The sequence below is a fragment of the Sesamum indicum genome, linkage group LG2 (assembly GCF_026168435.1).
Source record: "Sesamum indicum cultivar Baizhima isolate 11 linkage group LG2, ASM2616843v1, whole genome shotgun sequence".
Classification (NCBI taxonomy): domain Eukaryota; kingdom Viridiplantae; phylum Streptophyta; class Magnoliopsida; order Lamiales; family Pedaliaceae; genus Sesamum; species Sesamum indicum.
In genome coordinates, this window is record NC_142658.1 from 23,011,177 (window position 1) to 23,038,462 (window position 27,286).

The following is a 27,286-nucleotide window of genomic DNA, read 5'->3' on the forward strand; positions in this document are numbered from 1 at the left end:
ACGGGAAACACTCTCTCATCCGAATTCATACCCATCACTCGCTATCCACTTTTATATTTTTTGACAATCGCAAGCTATATTCAATATGTGTTCGCACTGTCTTCGTATTTGATACCTATCTAATATTATTTGTATGAAATTATTTTTTGAAATGTTTGTTGCAAATTAATCATTGCCCCACACAACTATAAGTAACTAACATAAATAAAATCTGTAATGAAATAATTATATACTATTTAATTTTTTTATATATATTAAATAAATTTAGTTGATTGATTTACTAAAAGTTTACAAATTCAATTTTAAAGTAATGGATAACTGAATATTTTTTTAACATTAGACTGTATTAATATTCAGAGATATTTTAAGGTATTAAGTCATTACCCATATTCATGAGTATTTTAGGATATTAAAACCCTACCCATACCCATTTATTTAATTTTATATATGGATTTAGGGTAGGGTAGGATCTCTTACCCATTAGGTAGGATATATAAGTACAAATATGAATGTTATTTTTTTGTGTATGAATAGGGTAATACCCTACCCATTAACAAGCATATTCCTATGATCCACGAACCAATGGATATTTTTGGAAACATATACAATTCCACAATTTGGGATAATTTGAAGTAGTGGCTAGGATAATTTTAATTTAAATCAAATGTAATATATTTGTCATGTTATTGGTCACTTACCCTATACCAATCACATGTTGAGTTGACTTCTTTGCACAAGTAATTACGTTACTTACACTAACCGATCTGGTCGTCTAGTCTGCCCTATATATATGTCATGTTACGCCCTGCCTATTTCTAAGTGTATCGTCATCAGTATCATCATAACATATATAAAGCAGCAGTGATAATATGAGAATTTGCAGCATTTTGTTGCCTTCTTCACACCCTAAGTGTTTCTCTCCTATTCTCCTTAGAAACTTTACAAAATTCAAGCCTTTTGGAGTAGTTGCATGTAGAGCTACAGCTGATCATAGATGGAACATCTCCGAGGATGTTGCTGCAACACTCAAAAGATGCAGTTTCTCAGTTACATTTAATTCTGTCAATTATAAAATTAAATTAGACTTTGGTTGTCTTGATTAAATATATATATATATATATATGTGTGTGTGTGTTTTTTTTCATATTCTAATTCGACAGTAAATTAACTAAATTAAGATGATTTAATTAATATATATTGTTGGGAATGGGACATGCATGCAGGAAACATTTTGGCGGGAGTACGAGGAGAAAATGGAGGAGGTTGGGCAACTCTTATTGCAGGAAGAGAATGAGAATCCGATGGATGGTTTGATGTTTGTGGATGCTATTCAGAGAGTAGGAATAGATCATCATTTTGAGGAGGAGATTGAAATGATTCTTGGACGGCAATATAAGTTTTGGGGGAAAAGTGTGTGTTTTCATGATTTGCATCATGTTTCACTCTTTTTCCGACTGCTGAGACAACAAGGATACTATGTTTCTGCAGGTTGCTACCAATTATCAGCTCCTCCCCCCAGTTTCAATTACACTAGTACATTGTAGTTATTAATATTCAATTTATATAAACTGTTGTATGTATGATCTTATTTTATCCAAATATATATGTAAGTTAATTAAAGACCTTCTTAAGCTTAGTTTATATCCCTCTCCTTTGAAAATTATGACAACCTACCCTCCAAGTTTACAGCATTCACATATCATATGGATCATTCTATCTATTCAATCAATTCCATGCATGCATATTCAAAAAAGGGGGATGCTGTTGTAATTTCGATTTAGTTGTGATATGATTATTTGGTTGTTGAATGTATAGATGTGTTCAATAATTTCAAGGGCAAGGATGGGAAGTTCTTGGAAGAATTGAAGCAAGATGTTAGGGGATTGATGGCATTGTATGAAGCCGCGCAGCTGAGTTTCAAGGGAGAAACTATAATTGATGAAGCCCAAGATTTCAGTAGGCTGCATCTGAGTGGCTACTTATTGCATCAAAATCAAAATTTATGTTGTGATCATGAATTGCAAGAAGCAATTAGAAATACACTGACACACCCTCATCACAAAACCATACCAAGATTGACTGCCAAAGCTTTCTTGCATGGAGATTTGCTCAAAGGTTCCAAACAATGGCACAAGTCATTGAGAGAGCTGGCCAATATGGAGTTTCTCATTGGAAAGTCGATGCACCAAGACGAACTTGTTCAAATTTCCAAGTAATTAAGCTACATTTTCTTCATTTATATACAATTAAACATCACTTTTTTTTAGAAAAAATAAAAATATCTGAATCAGCTATTTCATTTAATATATATGTATATTTCAGGTGGTGGAAAGATATAGGTTTAGCGGAGCAAGTAGCAAATGCAAGAAACCAACCGATAAAGTGGTATGCAGGGTCGATGGCCATTCTCATGAATGATCCCACTTTGTGTTTTCAAAGAATAGAGCTTACCAAAGTCATCGCTTTTATTTACCTTCTGGATGATATATTTGATCTCTATGGAACAATAGACCAACTCACTCTCTTCACACACGCCATACATAGGTACCTACGCAACCAACGCCACCTACCTTTTTCCATTTCTAAGATCAATATATGACATACCTTACCAATACAGATGGGACTATTCTGCAGTTGATATGTTACCAAGCTACATGAGGATGAGTTATAAGGCCCTCCTCCACACCACAAACCAGATAGCCAACAAAATCCAAAAATTGCATGGCCATAACCCAATTGCTTATATGAAAGCTACGGTATGTATATATATTTTTTACATTATTCAATACATTTAAAATTATAAATTGAGTCATAGCTAGAAACAACAATTACTACAAATTAAATAGATATATGCATGCTTAGGACACAAACGCTATTTATTATGACTGAGAATCAAAAGTAACATTGTCGTGTGGACGTACAACAATTATTATAGTGGGGAAGTTTGTGCAATGCGTTCCTAGTAGAAGCAAGATGGTTTGCGTCGTCATCGTTGTCGACAGGTGATGAGTGGCCAACATCGAAAGAGTACTTGGAAAATGGTAAGGTAAGTACAGGGGTGCATGTGGTGCTGGTCCACTTGTTCTTTCTCTTGGGTCTTGGAGGATTAAGCAGTAGTGATGAAATCAATTTGAACAACACATCAAAATTGACGTCTTCTCTTGCTACTATTCTACGTCTTTGGGATGACTTGGGCAGTTCCAAGGTACGTATTTGTACACATATTTTTATCTAATTTCTTCATAATTAACTCATTAATAATGAATTTATTTGTGATGGATGGCTGAATTGACAGGATGAGCAGCAAGATGGTGAAGACGGTTCATACATAGACTATTACATGAAAGATGAGCCAGAATTGTCAGTGAATGAAGCACGACAACATGTGTTCCACATGATAACAAACGAGTGGAAAAACGTTAACGGGGAGTGTTTCCGTCTAAAACAGTATTCTTCAGCCACGAGTTTCAAGAGAGCTTCACTTAATCTTGCAAGAATGATTGCTCTAACCTATGGTTACGATGAAAACCAAAGGCTTCCTCTGCTTGAACAATATGTCAAGACTAGTCTGTTCAATGAGATGTAGCATTTTTTTATGGTTGTTATTTTGTGTATATAAAGGCTTAAATGTGATTCAATTAAAAGTAGTTGTGAGTAAGCATTTGTGCAATGTTTGAAGTGATTGTAGCTACTTTTGTGTATCAATATATATCTGGTTGCTTTAATTATTCTCATGAGTAACATTTGATTGTAAAACCAAGTTGCGCATGTTTCTTTCAAGATACCCTTATATATTTTATGTAAATCATCTCTATATATAGTAACATGGTTATATCGTGATTAAATGCATCACAACTCTAGGATAAGATGAGATGAATGATTGAGTAGTGAGGAGTGATGAAGAAGAAAGAAGAGAGAGGGACTGAAAAATAGAATGGGTTTGGGTTGACCCATATCCATGTAATTATATGGATAATAATTATTAATTATAAGTAATATTAATAATTAAAGTTAGATGGTAGGGTTAAATGATGGATGTTTTAGCACCATAAAATTCAAATGAAGAATGAAGCCAGTCGTGGGAATTAAAGGGGGCGGGTTATTAATTTAGGTTATTTTGCAATGAATGGAGCATGCAGTATAAAATGAGAATGATTGTTAATATATATCACGTGAAAGGAATGAATGTTTACCCTACCACAACATTATTTGTGTACCCTACCACAACATTATTTGAGGAAACGCATTCAAAATAAGGATGGTGTGTCGCCGCTTTTCGACAAATATATATATATATGACTGGTCGCTTTAATGTCACCACTCATCCACTCTTGCCCCCCACCTTCACAATTATAAATATATGGACAAGATTGGACCTATATATATATATTGGATGAGTCATGTGCAAAATGTAAAAACTAAACAATATCTATGTATTTCATTTTAATATTGTGTTTTTGGTAGAAAAATATATATTTTTTAAAAAATGAAATTATATAAACATATTTTAAAATAAGAATTAATACAAGTTTGAAGCTGGCAGTTATTATCTTCCAATTACTGAAATTACATTTATAGGTATTTTTAAGGAGAGAAGTATATATAAAGGTATTTTTGTACATCTACCTATCCCACACCAAATTAGTTTTCTAAATCCTCACTCTTCAATAATAGTATCCATATATATTTTTAGTACAAAGTGTTTATTTTTTTTTTTAATATTTTTCATCTTAGATTCAATTAATATTTTCTTAATTGAAAAAAATACCTACATTTTGATTATAATTAAGTAAAATGTGATTAGTAAATTAAGTATTTTAAAACTACACAAAAAAATTTTATGTAAAAGTCATTATTTATTTGGTAATAAAATTAAGTTAATTCTTTACCATCTAAGTTTTTAGATAAATTAAGTAATTAATTACATATTCAGTTCTTAAATATATTTTTTTAAAAAAAATATATAATTAACAACAGCTATTTAAATTTTTTCTTCTGAATGGGTTCAAATTTTGATTAAGTACACTGTTAAATTCTTTTTAAAAGTATAAATAAGTCGTTTGTGATATTATATTTCTTGTTTATCTATTTTATTAATTTATTAGTTTATTTTAGTTTTAAATTTTTGATTTATTAAATAATTTTCTATTATTTAATTGAAAATAATTTGGTGCTGATTTAAGAATGAGAAATTATTAATTTAAAGGAGCAAAATATATTTAAGTGTAAAAGAATAAAATTGTTGTAGCCGGTTATGATAAAGAAAAAACAAGGCATGAAGATATATAGTTTGTGGGTAGCAATAGCAATTGACATTTGACAGTGAGTACTTATTATGACACGACGAAAACGATCCAAATTGGTGAAGGATGATTAGTCAGTAGTTTGTCTCCACCACTCTCACAATGCCACATACTTGGAGTACGTAGACTAGCATATATATATATAAGTCCCATGCTGTCTTATAAATAGCAGATATATGTATAGTTTACACAAGTAATTAAATGATAAGCTGCAGCAGTGGGAGCTTGTTATTACTAGCTTCTTCATTATCCCCTTGTTATTTCTCTTACTATTCACCTGAAGCCAAAAATGAAATCTGTTGGAGTAAGTGGGTGTAAAGCCACAGCTGATGAGAGATGGAGGAACATCGACATCATCGTCTCCGACCACCACCGCATTCCTCTTGCAGCACCATGCACTTCCACTGTTGCGTCTTTTCATTTCCATCTACATATACCTGCTTCTATTTCAATATTTTATTACCTACTTTTGTCTGAACTCATATATATATCTTATCTTATGAAAAATGTGTTGCTCCAATTCATTAACATGCAGGAAACAACATTGGGAAGCGATTACAAGCAAAAAGTGGAGGAGGTTAGACAACTCTTGCTGGAATCAAAGGATAAGGATCAGATTAATAATGGGACAGATTCTTTGGTTTGTGTGGACGATATTCACAGACTAGGATTTGATCACTATTTCGAGGAAGAGATTGAAATCATTCTTCGACAACAATATTACAATTATAACCACAGAGCAAAGAGTAGTACATGTTTACATGATGTTTCACTCTTTTTCCGATTGTTGAGACAGCATGGATACTATGTTTCTGCAGGTAATTAATTAATTAATATGCTTGGCACTGGCATATTGTATTCCTGGTGTAATATCTACCGGACCCGTCCAAATATTAACACATCTTAATTTGGAATTAATTACTCAACTTATTTACTATAATACTAATGTTTCATGCTATAAGTGTAGATGTGTTCAATAATTTCAAGGGCAATGATGGGAAGTTCTTGGAAGAACTGAAGCAAGATATTAGGGGATTGCATGCATTGTATGAAGCTGCGCAGCTCAGCTTCAAGGGAGAATCTATAATTGATGAAGCCCAAGATTTCAGTAGGCTGCATCTGAGTGGCTATTTATTGAACCAGAATCAAAATATGTGTTGTGATCATCAATTGCAAGAAGCAATTAGATATACACTGACACACCCTCATCACAAAACCATACCAAGATTGAGTAGGGCAAAAAGCTGGTTGCATGGAGATCATTTGCTTAAAGGCTCTAAAGTATGGGAGAAATCATTGAGAGAGTTGGTCAATATGGATTTTCTCATCGCAAAGTCGTTGCACCAACACGAACTTCTTCAAATTTCCAAGTAAGAATTTCTTGATGCAAATTGTTCAAACTTAACTGTTTGGTTTAGGTATTACTATTTTTGCAAAAAAAAAATAAAACGGTTTAATCCCATTGAAAATAGATTTTTTCTCCCAAAAACTAAAACCATGCAAATAATATTTTTCTCAGTTGGTAAATAAATTAAAATCAAAAATGAAAGAGTACTATTTCTATCATAATTGTCTTTCAACTATGTAATATTTAGATGATTAACTAAATTAAGTTTAATATTTTAGGTGGTGGAAAGACTTGGGCTTAGGTGAGAAATTACCAAAAGCAAGAAACCAAGCAGTGAAGTGGTATACATGGTCGATGGCGTCCATTGATGATCCCAGATTGTCTTTTCAAAGAATAGAGCTCACCAAACCCATTGCTTTTATTTACCTTATTGATGATATCTTTGATCTCTATGGAACAATTGATGAACTCACTCTCTTTACACAAGCCATAAATAGGTACGTAACAGGATGCCAGCACTCTGTTTCTTTCTAAATGAACTCAGTCACATGAAAAATTCTTATTCAAATCATCAGATTTGGCCAAACCAAATCAATTACGTAGTACTTGTCATATGATTGGACATTTTCCTTGAACTGGACGCCAAATTACACAACAAGTGTATCACAATTGCCATGTAATTAGTTAATCTGTTCTGATCATAACCAATTTGAACTAGAATTCGTAATTAATGACCAAGTAGTATATATATTATACATGCAGATGGGACGATACTGCAATTGATATGTTGCCGGAGTACATGAGGATGAGCTATAAAGCCCTTGTCGACACCACCAATGAGATAGCCCACAACATTAAAAAAAAGCATGGACATAACCCCATTAATGCCCTCAAAGCCACGGTAAATACTCCATAATACTGTACATTTGTCATTGACTGAAACTATTATTTTTTGTTTTTGGTACTCGATGGTTTGGTTAATAATACATATTTTAAGCATAACTTGTTTGTGTGTTACAACAGTGGGCAAGCTTGTGTGACGCATTCCTTGTAGAAGCAAGATGGTTTGCGTCAGGTGAGTTGCCAACAGCACAAGAGTACTTGAAAAATGGGAAGGTGAGTACAGGAGCGCATGTGGTGCTAGTCCACTTGTTCTTTCTTTTGGGTCTTGGAGGACTAAATGATGAAATCAATTTGAATCACACATCAAAACTGACGTCTTCTATTGCTACTATTCTTCGTCTTTGGGACGATTTGGGGAGTTCCAAGGTATATAAATGTTTCTCACATTGGTAATTTCTTCATTTGTCACTTTGTGTTATAATTGAATTAAAGTTGGGCTTAGTTAGAGGCTAACTGTCAGTGTTGATGGTAAATGGACAGGATGAGCATCAAGATGGTCAAGATGGTTCTTACATAACATGTTACATGAAAGATGAGCCAAACGTCTCAGCTAAACAAGCACGACAGCATGTGGTCGACATGATATTAAATGAATGGAGAAACCTTAACCAAGAGTGCTGTCGTCTAAATCACTTATCAGCCGCATGTTTCAAAAGATCTTCTCTTAATATTGCAAGAATGATTCCTCTCATGTACACTTACGACCAAAACCAAAGGCTTCCTCTGCTTGAAGAGTATATGAGGAGTACAATATTTTATTAATTAATGTGTTAGCACCTGAGGAAATTCTTTAATAAGAAAAAATAGTATTCTACAAAGAACTGTCATGATCCTATTTCAAATTAAGACAAAATATTGTGTTACACACATTTTGAGGGACTGATTAATGCATGGGGTGGCTGATCATAGGGCCATCAATACCATGTTATATATGTTTCAAATCTCACAGTAGGCTGAATATTGCAAAGAGTAATTATGAGATCACCCGAGGAAATATGACACTCTTGCAGCAAGGATCGGAATGACGCTAACATTCCAGTCCAAAGGTATCATTTAACGCTTTAAACACATCATAGTAAAATTGAATTTTTAGTGCAATATCTGGTTTCTGGTATTTTGGTTCTGTATTTTCTATCATATTGTTATCTTTAATTCCCCACAAAAATTGAAATTTGATTCTGATGACTTAGTTGAATGAAGAAGACTTCTATTACTTCTTTGATTTCAATTGGAATAATTTGAGCTGGAAAACATGTTTTTGTGTTTATATTATATGTTGATTATCATATACATTTGTAGATTCCCTGTGATCATGTCTTCAAAATCCATGGTATTGGTTGAGCCCTATGATTTTGGTTGAACGAATGAGTGAGCTGTTCTGAATTGCAACTTTAAGAACCAGCTGTATTCTTGGGAAACATGCCGTAAGCCAACTTTTCTGCAATCGACTCTTTGAAAGCAGTCCAGTATTTTTGAATGATATTTTTTCCTTACCCAATAGGTATAACTTCCCATGATGTATAAAATTTTTGATTTCATATATTGAAATATTTTTGCATGTAAGAAAAAAAAAAAAAAAAAAAAGAGAACCAACTTCATTAAATTTTTCTGGTTCTTGGACACAATCGCTCATAGTTTGCCCCGGGTCGGCCCGTTTCCTTATTTGTTCTTTCTTTTTACAAAACAGAGAAAGGCCTTTCATTGATTATATTTTTGCTCGACATACGCACTGCACTAATAAATATTAAAGGTTTAGAATTGAATTATATTGGAAAATAGAGGTACTCGTGTTGCATATCTGCCTCCAATGTACTTGTAAAGCAAAGCTCCTGCAAAGTTCGAATTCTAATATTAAAGGCACTCGTGTTGAATAGAATATGACTACTTACTTCGCTCCAAGCAAATTGTGAATAAAAAAACAAAAAAGCATGCTCTGATGCTACAGTGGCAAGATCTGGATAACTTGGGGAGAGGTTCCAGAGAATTCGACCCACAGTTCTGCAAAATGGCAATACAATCAACAGGGAAGTGACACCTAAGCTTTGTTGAACATGGCGCATGGGGCATTATCTATGATAGAAATTGCAGCTTCGCTTAGCGACAATAAGGCCAGTTAAAAGTCCAACAAGCATTCTACCATTTAGCATTTAACAAAAGCAGCCAATCCATAAATAAATCCCATAATCTTCTAATATAAAAATCATTATGTAAATAACAGAACATGGATTCAAGATGGAACACATAAGACAATTTCAAAACTCATCGAACAACTATATGATCCGGCAATCACCAAGAGCTCAAGCCTTCCTGGGTTTGCTTGTGGCCAATTGTGATTCGGGCTGCAAATAGACAACAAAGTGCAATCCAATCAGAAAATAGAACATTGAAGTTTTTGAATAGTTCATTGCTCGCTGAGGTAATCCTTCATCAACTCAAAAGGGAACACAACCACTTACCTCCTTTTTGACGGGTTCTTCCTTTTCAGATAGAATCAACTCAATGTGGCAGGGTGATGACATGTACGCTGACAAGAACATCTTCGTGTTAGCATAAAAGTTCCAATGATTGAACAAAGATTAAATAGTTTGAACACAAGGGGAACATACGGTTTATTCTTCCATGAGCACGGTATGTTCGGCGCCTTTGCTTCTGGGCCTGGTTTACTTGAATGTGCGAAATGTAGAGAGCATCAACATCCAAACCTTTCACCTGCCAAGGTCATAACTATTAAAAATCTAAACAAAAAGGAAAAACTTTTAGATAACCAAATAGAAAGAAGTGAAGGTACCTCAGCATTGCTTTCAGCATTCTTGAGTAAATCCAGGATAAACTTGGCAGATTTCACAGGCCAGCGCCCCTGTCCATTAGAATGTCTGTTCTTTGCCTGAGCAGTTCTCCCAACACCTCCACAGAAGCGAGTGAAAGGTATGGCCTGCTTGTGGGCAAGCACATCCTCCAAATACCTCTTGGCCTTGGCTAGAGGCAGCTTCCTGATGGCATGTGCTGTCTCCCTAGTGTTCTGCAAATACATTGAATTTTAAGGTGAGCAAGCATTTACTCAGCATAAACACCAAAGTTCTCATTTATGCAATGAGATAAAGCCAGCCACAAACTTCTCAAGGTGTTTGCGCATGAATGCAACAAATGCTCAATGCCTGGAAGATCTACCAAGTACCAAGTAAAAAAATAAAGAGTATCTTGTTCATTAGGTTATGGCAAAGGCAGTTAGTAGATTTCAAAATTGAGAAAATTGGAGTACTGTTTATGAGAAATTCCAAAAAACCCAAAAGGCACAAAGAAATAAAGAAAGCACTCAACCTGGAGAAAGTATAATCAAGAATCTATAAAGTTTTAGAGTACAACACTCAATTGATAAAATGCAAAAGTATTTAGGACACGTACTCAGGCAGCCCACATGTTGCAGTAAACAATAATTGAAGTTGTAACTTCCAGTCCTTGTACTGTATTCATAACTTCCAGAGACAGTACATAAATCTTAGTAGTAGCAGTGAAAGCAACAATAATATGGCATTGTTAACTGAACCATCAATCATTGAAAAAACTCAAGAGGTTCACCCAAAAACATTGCAGATTTTTATCCCTGAAGTTTACGAGAGACCCGTTCACAATAGGCAACAGATCCCTGCTTTTTTCATCAGGTTATAACCCTCCAAGTCAAGCTCTGACACAGAAAACATCTTTAGATAGGATGTAAATCATGTGAAACGTAACAAACGGACTGAGCAACTTAATTCAAGTTACACTTGTTAAACATTGAACTCTGACATGTCAAATTAACATAGAAATATTTAGCTGAGAACAAAGTTGGTTGTAAACAAATTAACAAACAAATAAAAAATAATCCAACCAAACAAATGGATGCATGTTCGTGCGTAATTATTACAAGCAGAAGAATTGGCGCAAACATTTAATGGTGAAAATAAAAACTTGGACGATTAAAGGGCAACTATATCAAGCAGAATATAAGGCGCAACGTACCTTGAAATGAACTCTGAGATCGGATCCCCTGGCCTTGCAGGCTGCAACAAACATAGAACAAAAGATAATCAGCAACTACATTCCTTAAAACAAAATGCAAAATATGTAATGAATCAGTGAACAGAAAAAGAGAAAAATCCATAAATTCAAGTGAACAGAAGAAAAAGTATATCAAACGATAAACCTACATTTGGTGGGGTTGTCGGGCTCCCTCGAGTACTTCACCTGCAAAAATCAAGAGAGAACAAAACATTAAAAAGCTGAAATAAATCACAACCTCAAATCAACAACTCAATGCACTCATTAGACTTGTTTGTGTTCGTTCGTCCGAAGGAAGGACGATACCATTGTAGCTGTTGCTGCTGGAGAAAACGCTCCGCCCTGTGGGTTCCTTTTCGGCAGAAGAGCTACGCAGCAAAGCTTTCGCCGGGTTTTATAAATATGAAACCCTAATGACCCACTTGGAAACTAATGGGCTGGGCTTAATTGATTGGGTCAAGAAGCTATTATCTACACTTGATGGATAATGGGCCCTAATCATGGACGCAGATTTTAATGTGCTGACTTCAATCCTTTTGTGCCCAAATATTTAGATATACAACTGCCTCATCTAAAAGAACTACTGAAAATGGGCCCAACGCCCATTATTGTATTAATGGGCTCCTGTATTGCCCAATGCTTTCTGGCCAATCAGTTTGGTCTAGATGGGCATCACTCATCCGTTTCACAACTTGGATTTCAGTCTTCATAGTAGAGCAACTTCATGCTCTAACTAAAATGAAACATGTCAGCATATATAATTATTAATTGTTGCAAAATTTAAGTGGATCGATCTGCTCCATGAGAATCAATTATACCCCAATCCTTTCTTTGCAGCGACTTCAAGCAGTACTTTGTTCAGAGGGTTTTCACAAAGGAAATTGATTTCAAGATTTATACATTTCAAGCAGTTGACAACTTAACGAATCATATATAACCCCATCATCAGTTGCTATGCTACAATTCTTGAAACACCAGCTCCAGCAGGGCAGGGTGTTGGTCACGACCTATCCCGATAATCCTACGCAGGTGCCGTAAACTGCCCCATATTCTCTTATGTGCTTGGATTTTTGTAAGGGAAATCATGGGTAGAAATATTATTGAGATAATAGCCCGCTTTTTGTTTTGGTACAAGAGAATAGGCGGCAGCTTCATGATCAAGTAGTAGGTGTCCATTTATGAATGAAGCCCGACAAAAACCAGAAGAATTATATTCTGTAAGTGGTGAGACTTGAAATCTTAAAGCATCAGAATTTCATTGAGCAAAACTTATCCACAAAATTGTTTCCACGGTACACGGATAAAACAGGGTAAATGAGAGCACATCAAATTAGAAGACATGGGAAGACATGAAACTTGTGAAGGCAGTGACATCCATCCAACTTGGAAAAAGGCCTTTCAACTTCTCCGCTGACTCTGTTAAATGTTGGTCTACTACAGCAATATCCACCCTCAAAGCTTCAGAACTGTTGGCCTGCAGAGTTCAAATCAAACTGGGATCAGAAAAAGCTAAATGCTACAAATTCGTCGAAAGCTATAAATTTACAGTAACCTCCAACAATAATCATGCTTTAAGCCCTAAATTTTTCTATTCAGGCATACAACATAAAATAAAACTTAGTTCATGGATAATGAAACTAAGTCCATTGCAGATATTTTGTCCATGGACCTTGAAACTAAGTCCACCGCGTGCCTGGTTTTATGGAACTAGTAGGAACTAGATTCAGATTCTGGCATATTATTTAAGCAAGTGTGCGTTCTTTGATATTATTGACCACGTAGTAACATGTAAACGCCCGCTCATTATATAACTACAATACCACCTATAATGGTCACATGTACTTGGATAGTGATGATTATGTTAAGGAAGCGGCAAAAAGGTTGATTGCAAAAGCCTAGAAATTTTGAAATTTTACCTCCAACCAGAAGTTCCAGTTTTCATGGCTTGCACCACTCAATCTACATATGTACGATGGTGGCCCATTACCGACTTTCAGAGGAGCTGTGAAAGATTCAAACAAAATTAAGCATTTGCAAGAGAGAAATGATATCAGGATTGAGCCAAAGGAATTCTAATCACCTGGAAGCTTATTATTTGCAAATGACCAATTTGACAATGGACCTGTGATGTTAAGGACTGCAACCCACACCTCCTTTGAAGAACTGAGAGAAAATGATACATGAAAAGTCAAATGTCAAAACAAAACAGTTTAGGAATATATTGGTAAAATAGTTGGTGCTAACTTAAAATGTGGTCAAGGTCCTGCAAGAACTCAAACGAACGGATGATTAGGAATAGAACACCAAAATCAGTAAAGCAAATTAAGGATGAGCTCTCTTGATATATTGGAGGTAAAAGCTTTAGTCCACTAGTAGCAGTATCAATTCATTATCCATGTATGATTTCAGAAAATTTACCCAAATTCTAAGTTGACTCAACGAGGTCCCCCAACAGAAGTAAATTGTGATTTGTCAGTTGATAAAAGTGGGAAACATCTATAATATTGGAGGTAAAATCTTTAGTCGACTATGGAGCAGTATCCATTGTCCGTGTATGATTTCAGAAAATTTACCCCAAGGAAAATTCTAAATTGACTCTCCGAGGTCCCCCGACAGAAGTAAATTGTGATTTGCCAGTTGATAAATATGGGAAATATCTATATTGCTCCAAGATATCGTCAGCTTTGGTGGGAAACTTCAAGGTTCTTGAGAACATAGCAGATATCGGAAAAATTCCCTGCAAAAGGACAAAAAATTGAATTTATGCATCCATTCCATATAATCATGAAAGTGACTTTGCAAAAGAAGTTCATTGAATGAGAAGCTAGCTGCATTGTAGCCAGAGGATATGTACAGAACATGTTCGATATTCAATGTCAATGATATGCATAGAGTAACAGCTTCCGAAAGTAGAGCAACTTATATCCCTGCCCTCTAAAGGAGGTGGTACCATGCGAGCCAGGATTTTCTCAAACATGTTTATTTGTTCAGATGATGTAAAATTATAACAATAAATACCCAAAAGCAGTTAATGCTGAATACCAATCTCATTTACTGTTGGTTCAATATGAGAAGAACTGCTCTGTTCTGATAAGCAGAATTCAACATTATCCATTCGGAAACTCAGAAGTACCAATTATGTTCTTGTTTTTATATTTCATCAAAGATAGTCGCATTTCATCAAGAATCTAAGATACATGAGGGGTTTAAGGAAGTACCATCCATGTTTCAGGACCTGACTGATTAGCAGTGTCAAAACTTAATTCTCGATTACCATGCACTTTCTTCACCACCTCAGGTGCATGTTTGAAAACAAACATCAGGGAGTTGGAGTCAACTACAGCAAAATCAAAGCTAACATCCAATATTTGATTTGCACCTGTCAAGTAGACAATTAAATGCTGGTTACGAATTATGGGGGAAATATTGGACCAAATGTGCCACAATTTTTATACTGGGACAAAAAATTGCTACAATATTTATCCTATGGGACTAAATGTGCTAAGCCTGTAAACTGTGGGACCAAATAGTGCAACACACACCTTATCATGTGGGACTAAAAGTGCAATTTCCCCCGAATTATGATTTCAAATCGAGTACGGTTAAATTTACTATAAAATATAACAAGGATTAGACACTTCTGAATAGAAAACCACTGCTATTCATTATGTAAACTATTAGGAACATGCTTCAAGATCTCCAAGTCCTAGCATTCTTGAGTTCTATGGTAGACCCATAGTCCACCAGTATCTTGCTGTCATCCAGATATGACAATTACTGAAGGTGGTATAGGTGATATCAATGAATTTATCTCAAGTCCCACGCTTTTGGGATAACATGATCCTGATCACCTATACACAAAAGCAAAACTCTCAAGCTGCTGTTGAAAGTATCAGAGCCCAACTCATGCAAGCAAGAAAAGTATTCATAGAAGCTTAAAACATTGAAAACAAACATGGGTCTGATCCATTATTACCTATAGTCCGAACAGAGTGCTGAAGAACAACCCTTTTAGGTGCATCTTTGCTGTATGGAAAGAATTGTGATGATACAGCCAAAGCAAGAACGGTACCATGCAGCAAAAATTGGATAATTGATGATTTTGCCAACCATTTCCCAACAACCGGTAAAAGAGGACCTACGCACCAGCCTGTTACTAATCCAAGGACAGCCGCAACAATTACATCGGCAACGAAGAACCCTGCAAATGGTTGCTACATGTGAGGGTAAAATAACAATCACTTCTCAGCCTACAATAGGGTTTCGACTTCTAATTTTCTAAAATGGGTAGTAGAGATCATTACAACCACAATGATAGCATAGCAAACAATAAGTGCAGAAGAATATGTCAGTTGCAAATCAATGCTCCTAAAAGCAAAATTGTCCGAGGGATTTGATGGAAATCTATGCTGCATTGCTGGTCTTAGAAGCACAGTTCACTGAAGAAATTTTCTTATATATATGGGAAATAGTTAGAGTAACTGATATATAAGAAGTAATATATAAATTCATCTCATGTAGGTTTCCCATATCAATATTGCAGGGAAATCCTCTCAAGCATACGACTCTTTGCACTCATATTTCTTTACAATGCGTCTTGCATTAAATGCTGCAAGCATAATGAACGAGACATGGCTAGGGCTACAGTTGAGAAATCAAAACAAAGTGCAATATATTACAAGCCTCTCAAAATTTCAATCATAAAGGAGTAAGAAGGTGTATAACTAACCATAGGGAGGTGGATGAGCGCCTGCCATGCCCATTTTCTCGATCAAGAACATAGCAAAAAATCCGCCAAAGTAAATGGAGTAGATTAAGCAAGGTACCAAAGGGACCACATAGCATGCTGTTGACCTGACAGAAACGTCTTGAAAATATTACAAAGCCAATAAACTACAAATCAAAATGTGTGAATATGACAGAGGAAGTTTATCCTACATAAGTGACATTATGTGCACAGAAAGAGGAAAAGAATCAATTAGAACATGACCAAAGAGATACTTAAGCGAGCACCTTAGAGATTGGTGACCAAAGAACTTGACTGATAAACGGAAGGAGATCCATGCTGGAAGCATAAACAATGATGCAATGAATGTGACAAAACCTCCACCCAGCCCAGATACAAGATATGCCTGATGTCAGAAGTTCAGTAAGTAACTTAAGCCTTCAAAAGTAATGTTTTTAGGAGGAAAACAAAAGTATGTACCTTAACCATCTACATATTCATATTAAATTAAACAAAGAAAAAGAATAAGAATTTCACAAACCAAGGTCAAGGAGGAGTAGAACCCAAATGCACCCCAGAACCTTGCTTCATCAACCAATTCCTGCATAATACATCACATCATCTGTTTATGGATTCAGTAGTGAAAAATTTGACCAAAATAAAATGACAGTAAACATGAAGCACATGATTCAACTGCTGAATATGGTCACACATAGACACGCATGATGCTTTTTACTGTTTTCCTTTTCCTGTTAGACAGATATCAAACCAGACGGTAAGATATCTGCTCAGCACCAAAATAAATGCTTTAAATCTACTTTGGAAACTTGCTAGATCTTGGGAACTTCTTTCATAGATTGCATAAGAAGAAATGAACACACCTAAGAAAGGTTAATATTCACAGGGATGAAGGAAAGACTGTGGATAGGGCCAGGTAGGGGGCAGGTCAGCATAAATCAACAAAGAAGAATCTTTACTAAGGGTCAAAATCAGCACATCTAAAGGGAAGTGACATCCATGTATCTAGATCAAATAGGACTCAAGCAAAAGCATGCACCTCCCGTGATAATGCAAGAGCTGAAACATCTTGGGAGAGAGAAAATTGTTTCCAAAGAACTCTTGGAACCAGTAGACCAGCCAGTGAGCATGGCAAAAACATTGCAAACGCCAAACATGGATTAGCAAACCTACATTGAACAAGATAAAAAAAACAAGGTTAAGAAGACTCACTTACCACGACGACAATAGAGGATAACTGTAAGTGAAGGAAAGAAACATAGAAATTTTTTGGAACAAAACTCCTACAAGGCAACAGTATTTGACACTAAAACAGAAAAGACATGAGGATAAATCCATACAATCAAACAAAAGCAATATTAAGAGACTGAATGATACCAGTTCATTGAATGTCCAGAGAATAGCAACCGCAGGACAGCAAAAGTTACAGGAAAAATAATAGCAAGTATAACCCCACTAGCATGGTGTAATAACCCTGCATCACAGCAATTAATAAGAAGGGTAAAACAAAGAGATTTAAGAGGACCATGAGGCAGATTATCACATTATTCTTGAGTTTAACATTGCTCATTACCTTTAATAAAGTCAAAGTAGGCACTGAAGGAACAAACTAAATTTCCAGTTGACAAGCGCAATAAAAATGGCATAAGGAGGAAGATGGCAAATGGAATACTGTGCAAACCCATGGCTTGGCTGCTTGAGTAAACAACCTGAATAAAATTTATAAATCAACAGAAGAGTGTAGCATGTTAATTGTATTGCTTTCTACAGAGATTCACATTTTCTAATAGTAACTATTAGCCAACTAAAACCCAAGACCAAGATTGCAGCATACCAAGTACTGTGATAAGTAATCAAAGAAAATCGGTCTCTCGCCTTCAGACCCACTGGCAGCAGCTCTAAAGGAAACTCGTTCTTGGGCATTTAATAACTTAGAAGAATTGGCAAAAGCCTTCATCAAACTAAACAAATTGTCCCCACGTGCTTGTATGCTTCCTGGTCTGATTTGACAGTATTTATATGCAATTTAAAGCAAGGACTTAAAATAAATGCGACTTTGAGAATACAAATCCAGTGAACTGTACCAAAATAGCAGTTGATGCATACAATAGTCTTTCCACAGTATCAGATGAGGTATGGTAATAATAACCCCCAAGCAGGAAGATAACATCCAAGCCAGGAATGTCACCATAATCTCTGGCAAACATTCTGTAATCTGTATCACCAGGAACGGCCCCAAAAAAATCCTGAAAGTGGATTAAAAAAAAAAAGTGATTAAGTACAATGTATAAAAATAAAACAGTTTAGAGCTGAGAAAGAGAAATAGAGAGTGGAACAATGTCTGTATGCTATGAGCAATCAGCAAGTATACATACTAATAGAACAACATACAACAAAGATAAACCAAAATATATTTGTGTTTCAGCACTACTATCTCAATACCTCTGGATTGATGAATTACAATTCAAAGCTACCTATTTTTCCCCCCCGAATAACAAAAACTAGATCAGTTTGGAAAAACTAGAACTTTTTATTGATAAATGGATAAGAAAAGCAAAACCTGAGCTGCACTATTTGCCATGGGATATACAGCTGACTGAGCATAAATATATGAAGGCCAAGATCCAGGTCCAGATTGGCACACTAAGTCTGTTGATTAAGAATTATAAGAAAACTCAACAAAGAGTAAGATCATGAAACAATTCAATTGCATGAAGTCATATTTGATGATAATTTAAGTTGGCAAATATAGCAACGGAGTACATCATGAAGAATAAAATAAGAAAGCTTATTTTTAGGATATCAGAGAATATGTATACAGAGGTCTTTCGTGCATATGCAGTATTTTTAGGAATAATATACATGCTCCTCAATACATTAGATAGCATGGATTAGACATTTTTATTTCTAGCAATAGACAAAAGGAGCTATAGAGCAGGGAGACCTTATTCAAGTGATAAAACACTGGCGAAATTTGGACACACGAAATCATCATTTTGGTACCATCAATCTTCTTGTAAGTTGTTAATCCAAAAGTTGTACCATTACTCAGATAATGCCAGCAGAAGTGTAACAACACACTTGTTCCTTGGGAATGTGTTTCCAGCATTAAGTAATCAAGTAATAATGCTACTCCAGTGCCTTTCAGCGGAAAGTGATCATTATATCATTTTTTTTTTAAAAGGAAAACCAGAAGCGAAAAGGAAGTTTAGGAGTAAGAAGCATAATAATGTAGTGACTGGACATTATCTATAGTTTATCTTCCCTGACCACATAATTGTTTTTCTACGGTTTTCCCTCTTCGATTAAGGGTTTACAGCAAATTTAAGGAAAAAGTGAATGCACTCACTGCAGACATACTTATGGTACTTTAGGACATTTTCAATTCCATACACAGCTAGTTCAAATAATTTACCAAAGCCTCCCGTCCCAGATGCCTCAACATCAATAAAAGCTCCAACTGTATCATGCCATCTATGCGACGTCATGAAACCATGTGAACCCTGAAATATCATAAGAAAAATAGGTTTTAATTGTGGTACTCACAATTTTTTCATCTAAAGAACAGTCTTATCTCATACTCATTCCCACAAGTTTGATTTCGTGATCCACAAATATTTGTAACAAAAGCAAAAAAGTGATTCAACAAAGAGAAGTTTACTGCGTTTATGATTGTAAAGTATACCTACTCATGGAGACCAATAAAGACTAGCCATAGAGCAAGACATCATACAAGTTAAAGCACATAATTAGTTAATTATGAATTCTCACCAGCATAAACAATTCTTCAGCTCCATTAAATAGGAATATTATTGGCCGGGGAGGAATCCAACCAGAATCAACAGTAAGCCTTGCAAGCTCAAGCAATGAAGCTATGGAAGAAGGAATAACAAAAACTAAGTCCAAACTTATGCATCTTATTCAAAAGCTAGAAATATTAGGTTGTAACACACCAACACATGATCCACAATCACCAGCTCCTGGGGAACCTGGTGGGGTATCAAAATGACCATTCAATAAAACTGATGGGTCAGTCTCTTGAGAATCAACCGATGAAATCCTGCAAGTGGATCCAAGTCATATTAGTTGTTGAAAATGCAATTTTTCTAGGAAGTAGCTAAACGAAAGAACATTATTTTGCATGTTAATTGCCTAACAGCCCCTTGGCATATGTAATAATGGAAACCTCAAATTACATTGAGCTGACTCCACACTCTCTTTTGTTAGTAAAATAACTATGATCTTGAAGAACTGCTTGAACTTTGAAACGAGTAACATACAATTAAAAGAGACCACAAATAAATTATGTAGAGTACCTTATAAGAATATTCGTATGATTTCTATAAGTTAGAGATATGCTGTGTCCTAAAAATATCATATTGAAGGAGCCATTAACAACGGTTTCTTCTATCTCTATCCTGCAAAAAAAGTCCCAAATAAGGAAATTAAATTCTATACATCGACAACCTTGACTATCTATGGTACACCAACCTGACATTTGGTCCAGCTCGTTCTTTTATCAGTTCTAACTGTGTTTTGATGTAAACAGCTGCCTGTCTCAGACCTGGAGTCCCCTCCTGTATTTCATGGACTATTTATTAACAAAAGAAGTAGTCACTTATGAAGAGAAACCACAATAAAATTAAACACACACGAATATTCATTCTTCAAAAGACTACCATAACACACACACACACACACACACAAAAAGAAGAAAGAAAAAAGTCAAAGAAATATCATAAATGCATTGAATTTCTTCACTCCCTAATCTGCAAGCAATTCTATCTTGATGACCATCTTCAGAAGACGCCTCAATCATGCCAACAGAAAAACAAATTCAAACAGAAGCAAAACAACGGTGCACGCGGAAATCGAGAAATTACAGATAAGAAGAGAGAGGAGGTGGTTGCTGACCTGGCGATTGCCGATATCTTCCGCGAGCACGCGGACATGGTCGATTGCTCTGGCTTCGGAGAATCGATCCAGCGGTGCGTCAACCCCGAGAGGCGTGACGAACTTCATGTGAACGACGTTGTATACGAGGTAAGATATGAGTCCGCAGAGAATGAGGAGAAAGAAAAGAAGTTTGAATCCTTTGATATCGGCAGAGGTCAGGCGGAGCAAGGCCATGTTTTTCAGATTGTATATAGGCTTATAATAATAAGTTGGAGAGAAACAGAACAGTAGTTCTCGGTGGTGGTTGTAGTCACACTCTGAGTTTGCCTATGGGGACAACACTCTTCTCTCTCCATCTCCCCATTTAAATATTTCTGTTCTGGACCCATTTACGGGCCCATGCTCACCACCAACTATTTTTCCTTTTTTCTTTTCAATCCCATAAAAACATAATAATTTGCACAGGGACGAGGAGGGCGTGTCATAATATATGGTGAAATCAAGAAAATGAGAAAAAGTGGTAGTTTTACTTTCGTGTCAAATTTGCTTACTTTGATTTTTATGAATTCCGTCTTAGATTTTCATTTGTAATTTAAGTTTGCACTTAATAGTGATGACAGGTCAAAACTCATAATAATTATTTTTTAAAAAGGGATTGAAATTATATTTTCAAATTTATTGCGTTATTGTTTTGAATTTGTTGAATAGACAAAAAAACATTAAAAGCGAAAGGATTCTTATTTGTATTATTTAGAGAAAGAGATGGTTGCAGTGCAGTGTTTGATTCTAATTCCATGCTTCAACCTCACACTCTACACTTCCAATAACTTTTAACACTTCTAACTTTAGGAGCAGCTCTTTCCTAAAAATATTTACCCGCCAAACCAAAACAAAAAGTAATTAGACCATAACTTATACAAATTATATTTTAGAAATATTTGTTCTATAAAATTTTCTTCTAATTGCAATTAAAATAAAGTTGTACATTTCATGTTTCATTCATGTTAATAAAGTTGTGCATTTCATGTTTAATTCATGCTAATAAAGTTGTGCATTCATTTCATGTTTCATTCATGTTAATAAAGTTGTGCATTTCATGTTTAATTCATGTTAGTAACAAATTAAAATAATCTTTTGAGTAAAAATATAAAAAAAAAAAAAGTGTACAAATTATTTGATTTGACTAAAAATAAATAAAATTGTAAAAATTATTTGATTTGTTTATTTTGTTCTTAACATGTCATTTGATTTATTTAATTAAAAATAATTTGTTTTTTTTAAGCACGTAAATAACAAATTAAACATTTGTTCTTCCCTGCATCAACCACAGTTGGTCACTAGACAAACACCATTTGGTTGCTGCTATTTTTGATGTTCCTTTACTGCTAAAGAATTTCGTAATCCTACTCTTGAGAAATCGAATACAGGTAATGTACAAAACTCTAAAGAATGTTTGGAGGGCTTAACTTAATTTCTCTTGATCATTTGAACTCCACAAGCCAACGTGACCATCAGGCCTAGAGGACTTTCTTGTTGAATTTGTTACGTAAAGAAAGTTAGTCCTATTCCCACCGATCCTTACTTTAATAGTTGCCTATTCTTTCCCTCGGGCACTAAATTTCTTAGAGTATGAAATCCGGTTTAAGCAGAGTTTAGGGATGAAAGGGCAAGTGCCACGCTAATCCTAGTCCAAGCTAAAAGGCTATGACAGCCTCCTATGCCTTGTTGCCATGCTCTACAAGTATCCTTGTGAACAGGCGGTTCACTATAGGACTTCATCCCCTAAAGGAATGGCTTTTAAAGATCTGAAAACCTAGACTAGGCCTAGCGGTTTCGGCTTCACCAAGTCTAATATAGATGGCATTGTATTTTGAATTTCTACATGTACAATTTCTCAAAATCCAAAAATCTTGAAGCAGGGTTTTGAGTTAGATGTATTATAGATTGGTATGTGGTCTTGGTAAGATGAATTTATTGTTAATGTATTAGTATTGACTGATCTTAGTAGTTTTGAGGAACAATGAATACATGCATTGTAGTGAAAAATGATATTGATGATATAAGGAAAAAATAGCAGATTAAAAGCAAAATGCATGATGTGCATGAGTTGAATTGAATTTAAAACAGATGCTTACGGTGTTGCATACTAATTCCAGGCTTCAACATCACACTCTACACAGACATATTAGAAACTACAACATTGGTGAACTGAGAGTGGAATAAATTTTAAAACGTTCCAACTTTAGGTGAAAAATATAAAGATAAAAAGAATAATATCAGAATCATATCACCGGAATAAAGTGTGATGTATGGGGTAGAAATAGAATAGAAAGACGTCCTAATGATGAGTTAAGCCCAATTTATATGATCTGTGATAAAAAAGAAAAAAAACATTATTGGGCTAGGTCCATTAGTTTCCATTACAGTGAACCTGAATGTTGGGGTGTTGGCAAGGTTTTAAGAATGAGCAGAAATGGTTTTCCTATTATTTCGCTATACGTGAAGTGAATATGTTAAGCAAAAAGGATGTTTCATGATCCCAAGAATGCTGCTATACAGACGCATCAGATCTTCTCTATCCAAGTTTCGCTCGCATTTCATCATCATAAACTTTATTTATACATCCATCTTTCCTTCATTTTTTGTTTCCAAAATCCACTATTCTCATCCAAGAAGCTCACTTCTTGCTCCTCTTTACGCACATTGAGAACCCACATCCAAATAAATGCGAAAATCGATCAAAAGGGCTCTCGTTGCCTTGTCCATATGCATTCCCCTACTCTTTCTCTCGTTACTCCTTTCCGGAACCGTCGACTACAAATCCCAGATCCTCTCCTTCTTCCCCCAGCTCAATAACGTTACGGCCTGCCGCACCGCGTCCCCTCCTCTCCGCGTCTACATGTACGATTTGCCGCCTCGTTTCAATGCCGGCTTATTGGACGCCTCTTTTCCCGAAAATACTTCGGTAACTGCGGCCAATTATCCAGCCTGGAGGTGGAATGACGGCCTCCGTAGGCAGCACAGTGTGGAGTACTGGATGATGGCCTCCCTTTTACACGAGGGAAATGATGAGTCCGGGTTGACTAGGGACGCGGTCCGGGTTTCGGATCCGGACTCAGCTGACGTCTTTTTTGTGCCCTTCTTCTCGTCTTTTAGTCTCAATGTTTATGTCCACAACATGAAGGAGTCGAATACAGTTGATGAGAAATTGCAGGTCTGCGTTTCCTTTTTCCTTTTTTCTGGGTACCATTGCCTTTTATCTTAGTTTGCCTGCTGGAATTATGATTATTTTTCTACCTATTGTTAAGATTTTCTTGAAATAATTGTATCGACGAGCAAATATTTTAACTGTTTGCTTTCTCTGAAAAAGTAACTTGAATGCTGGAGGTCGTTGTAGGTGAATATTGCCTTCATGGTCATTGATTTAGATTTTGATTTATGGATTTTAATTAGTGCTGTGTGGTTCCAGGAAGTAACGCTATTTGAAATTAATGTTGTTTTGTTAGAAGCTTTAGTTGCCACATTACTGTAGTTTCTGCAAAATTAATATGGTTAAGCTTAGTTGCCACCTTACTGTTGTTTCTGCTGGATGAATTTGTCTTGATTGCTTTATTTCTTTCTTCGTCAACTGCTTGGTGAATCTTGTGCAATGAATTTGTAAAACTGGGAGATGGCTCATTTAAATAGTTCCAAACCAAGTTGTGTAAGCACTCACCCAAAGTAGCTGCACTTCTTGTTGCCTTTCTCCCATCTGTTTTGGTATGATCATTCACTAAAAGATGAAATTAGGAGTAATTTATTTGGCTGTATGGGTTTCTATGTCAATCTTCTTCTCTTTCTACAGAGCTGATAACCTTTTCTTCTCACTGTAGCTCGAGATAGTCAATATTTTAAGAGCATCCGATTATTGGAAAAGGTCTGGCGGACGGGACCATGTAATTCCCCTGCATCATCCAAATGCTTTCAGACAGTATCGTCATGAAGTTAATGCATCCATATTCATTGTTTCTGATTTTGGTCGTATAATGAACATTTCTAGACTAGCGAAAGATGTTGTTGCCCCCTACCTACACATGGTGGAGTCATATGATACTGAAGATGATAAAGATCCATATGAGTCTCGTCACACACTTCTCTTCTTCCGTGGGAGGACTAAGAGAAAAGATGTATGCCAATCCTAATTTTATATCATCTTCCCACTTTGTTTATTGAAGCAGTATAAATTTCTGACATACTAATGTGGCAGGAGGGAAAAATTCGTGCTCAACTGCAGAAGATGTTAAAAGGTACAAAAGATGTCATATATGAGGAGGCCTATGCATCACAAGAAGGCTTCAAAGCTGTAAGTCTTAACAATTATTCTTTCCATCTAAAATTTGTTAACCATGGGACAACTGTATAAATTCAGGTGTATAAGCAGCTGCACTTTTATTATAATTGATCTTGAAATTGTATGGTTAGGCACTGGTTTCTTCTTCCTCTTCAGTTTACAGCGGATCCTTTCAAATCCATATCCGGTTTATGGTTACATGCAAGTTTAATGCATCATACTGACTCTTGCAAATTATTTTCTTTTCTCCTAAATTTACTGATGAATCGTTCTAGTGTCTGATCTGCTGAAATCCTATTGCATTGTGAAAACTGAAGTAAGAAATGTCTAACATTGTTCCTTTGAAGAAGACAAGGACCTATTCTGTAGAGTTGTTTCAGCTCCAATATGAAGTTACATCTTTGAAATCTTTGCCGGGCTTCGATTTTCCATCTCACACTCATATTTCTTTTGCTTGCAATAGTCTGCTGAACAAATGCGTTTGTCAAAGTTCTGTCTCCATCCAGCCGGTGATACTCCATCATCTTGCCGTCTATTTGATGCTATTGTGAGCCACTGTGTTCCTGTTATTGTGAGTGACAGAATTGAGCTACCGTTTGAAAATGAATTAGACTACAAGGAGTTCTCCATCTTCTTCTCAGATAATGAGGCACTGCAACCAGGCTATATGGTCAGTGAGCTCAGGAAGTTTCCAAAAGATAAATGGGTTAAAATGTGGTCCCGGCTTAGAAACATTTCTCATCACTTTGAATTCCAGTACCCCCCAAAGAAGGATGATGCTGTGAATATGATTTGGAGACAGGTTAAGCAGAAGGTACCTGCAGTTAATCTTGCTGTACACCGGAGTAGAAGGCTGAAAATACCAGATTGGTGGAGATAGTGGCTTGATTTTGTAATATTGTACATTCATATTTTCATTCTTGTAAACGATCCCTAGATATGTATAGAGGAAATCAGAAGCACATGAATCCTTCAAAAGAGCTGCAAGAAAAGCTTTGGTTCCAGAATTCATTTGGGAGCACATTTACTGCTTGTTTATTAATATTTGAGCTGAGCCCGCTGCATTTGACAGAACAAACACACACACACACACACACACTCCGATATATAGACCAAGTATAGTAAGGTTGAACAAAGTGATTTAAGATATTCATCAGTACTTGTGAGTTATAACCTCGAATGTGAGATTTCATTGGCAAGGAAATAATGATTATCTAATTCATTGATTGTGGGAAGGAAATTGGTATATGATTGTTATGGACTTATAGTTGTCTATTATTGCTAGGTATAAAAATTTAATATTGATTATTATAATTAATTTATTTAAAAAATAATAATTTATCGCTCTTAATTTTTTTTAAAAAAAACTTGGCTGGTTTTACCAAGTTACAGATAGTGAAATTTACTTTTTCGTCATCATCTATTTTATAATAATTAATTGTTAATCATAAGTGGCTAATTTATTGATGATTGGAGCTTCACTTTGAGGAATAACTTTTGTTGGCCCAATAATTTGATTATATATTGGAAAATATTAAACGGTTAAATTTATTTAGCCTCTATTATTCAGTAACACACCCATATGCTATTAAAATCATCAAATACCCCCTCTCCATTTTAGAAAATCAATTTGAATTGACAAAAATAACCTTACACCTTAACAAAAAAATAAATTTATTTTAAGTCCTAATATAATTTATATAGTATATTTGGTCCGAGATATA

At 35.4% G+C, this 27,286-nt stretch overlaps 4 protein-coding genes and 1 non-coding gene across 7 annotated transcripts; 2 read left to right on the forward strand and 3 right to left on the reverse strand.

The window, feature by feature from the left end:
* Positions 1–814: 814 nt before the first annotated feature.
* LOC105156792 (uncharacterized) lies at positions 815–8,486 on the forward strand. The gene is made up of 15 exons (XM_020691964.2): positions 815–1,046; positions 1,224–1,488; positions 1,816–2,212; positions 2,323–2,544; positions 2,618–2,756; positions 2,936–3,205; positions 3,296–3,582; positions 3,689–3,698; positions 5,542–5,709; positions 5,839–6,121; positions 6,271–6,673; positions 6,930–7,148; positions 7,414–7,552; positions 7,675–7,920; positions 8,035–8,486. Exons 1-15 carry the CDS (start codon positions 870–872, stop codon positions 8,314–8,316), a joined length of 3,507 nt encoding a protein of 1,168 aa, XP_020547623.1. The 5' UTR covers positions 815–869; the 3' UTR covers positions 8,317–8,486.
* Positions 8,487–9,667: 1,181 nt separating this feature from the next.
* Positions 9,668–12,010, reverse strand: LOC105156700 (Ribosomal protein L22p/L17e family protein). The gene is made up of 7 exons (XM_011072915.3): positions 11,899–12,010; positions 11,742–11,778; positions 11,554–11,594; positions 10,343–10,573; positions 10,161–10,263; positions 10,011–10,078; positions 9,668–9,893 (listed from the first exon to the last, which is right to left on the reverse strand). Exons 1-7 carry the CDS (start codon positions 11,899–11,901, stop codon positions 9,852–9,854), a joined length of 525 nt encoding a protein of 174 aa, XP_011071217.1. The 5' UTR covers positions 11,902–12,010; the 3' UTR covers positions 9,668–9,851.
* LOC148789282 (small nucleolar RNA snoR74) lies at positions 11,076–11,207 on the reverse strand. The gene has a single exon (XR_016064274.1). It is a non-coding gene; the product is annotated as a small nucleolar RNA snoR74 (small nucleolar RNA).
* An 819-nt stretch (positions 12,011–12,829) lies between the features above and the next one.
* On the reverse strand, positions 12,830–21,589 carry LOC105156701 (Zn-dependent exopeptidases superfamily protein). 3 transcript variants are annotated; one of them, XM_011072917.3, is made up of 21 exons: positions 21,251–21,589; positions 20,828–20,913; positions 20,653–20,754; positions 20,290–20,396; positions 20,108–20,208; positions 19,752–19,839; positions 18,897–18,985; positions 18,443–18,582; positions 18,171–18,336; positions 17,910–18,045; positions 17,714–17,810; positions 17,376–17,505; positions 16,860–16,919; positions 16,606–16,724; positions 16,322–16,446; positions 15,569–15,793; positions 14,811–14,971; positions 14,166–14,329; positions 13,673–13,755; positions 13,509–13,594; positions 12,830–13,066 (listed from the first exon to the last, which is right to left on the reverse strand). In XM_011072917.3, the coding sequence occupies exons 1-21, from the start codon at positions 21,464–21,466 to the stop codon at positions 12,923–12,925; spliced, it is 2,625 nt and encodes an 874-aa protein (XP_011071219.1). In that variant the 5' UTR covers positions 21,467–21,589; the 3' UTR covers positions 12,830–12,922. The 3 variants fall into 3 exon arrangements, with proteins under 3 accessions (XP_011071219.1, XP_088732120.1, XP_088732122.1); XM_088875994.1 differs by lacking the exon at positions 20,653–20,754; XM_088875996.1 differs by lacking the exons at positions 20,653–20,754; positions 20,828–20,913; positions 21,251–21,589 and having other exon boundaries at positions 20,294–20,396.
* Positions 21,590–23,698: 2,109 nt separating this feature from the next.
* LOC105156702 (putative arabinosyltransferase ARAD1) lies at positions 23,699–26,573 on the forward strand. The gene is made up of 4 exons (XM_011072918.3): positions 23,699–24,446; positions 25,105–25,398; positions 25,479–25,574; positions 26,026–26,573. Exons 1-4 carry the CDS (start codon positions 23,958–23,960, stop codon positions 26,440–26,442), a joined length of 1,296 nt encoding a protein of 431 aa, XP_011071220.1. The 5' UTR covers positions 23,699–23,957; the 3' UTR covers positions 26,443–26,573.
* Positions 26,574–27,286: the final 713 nt, after the last annotated feature.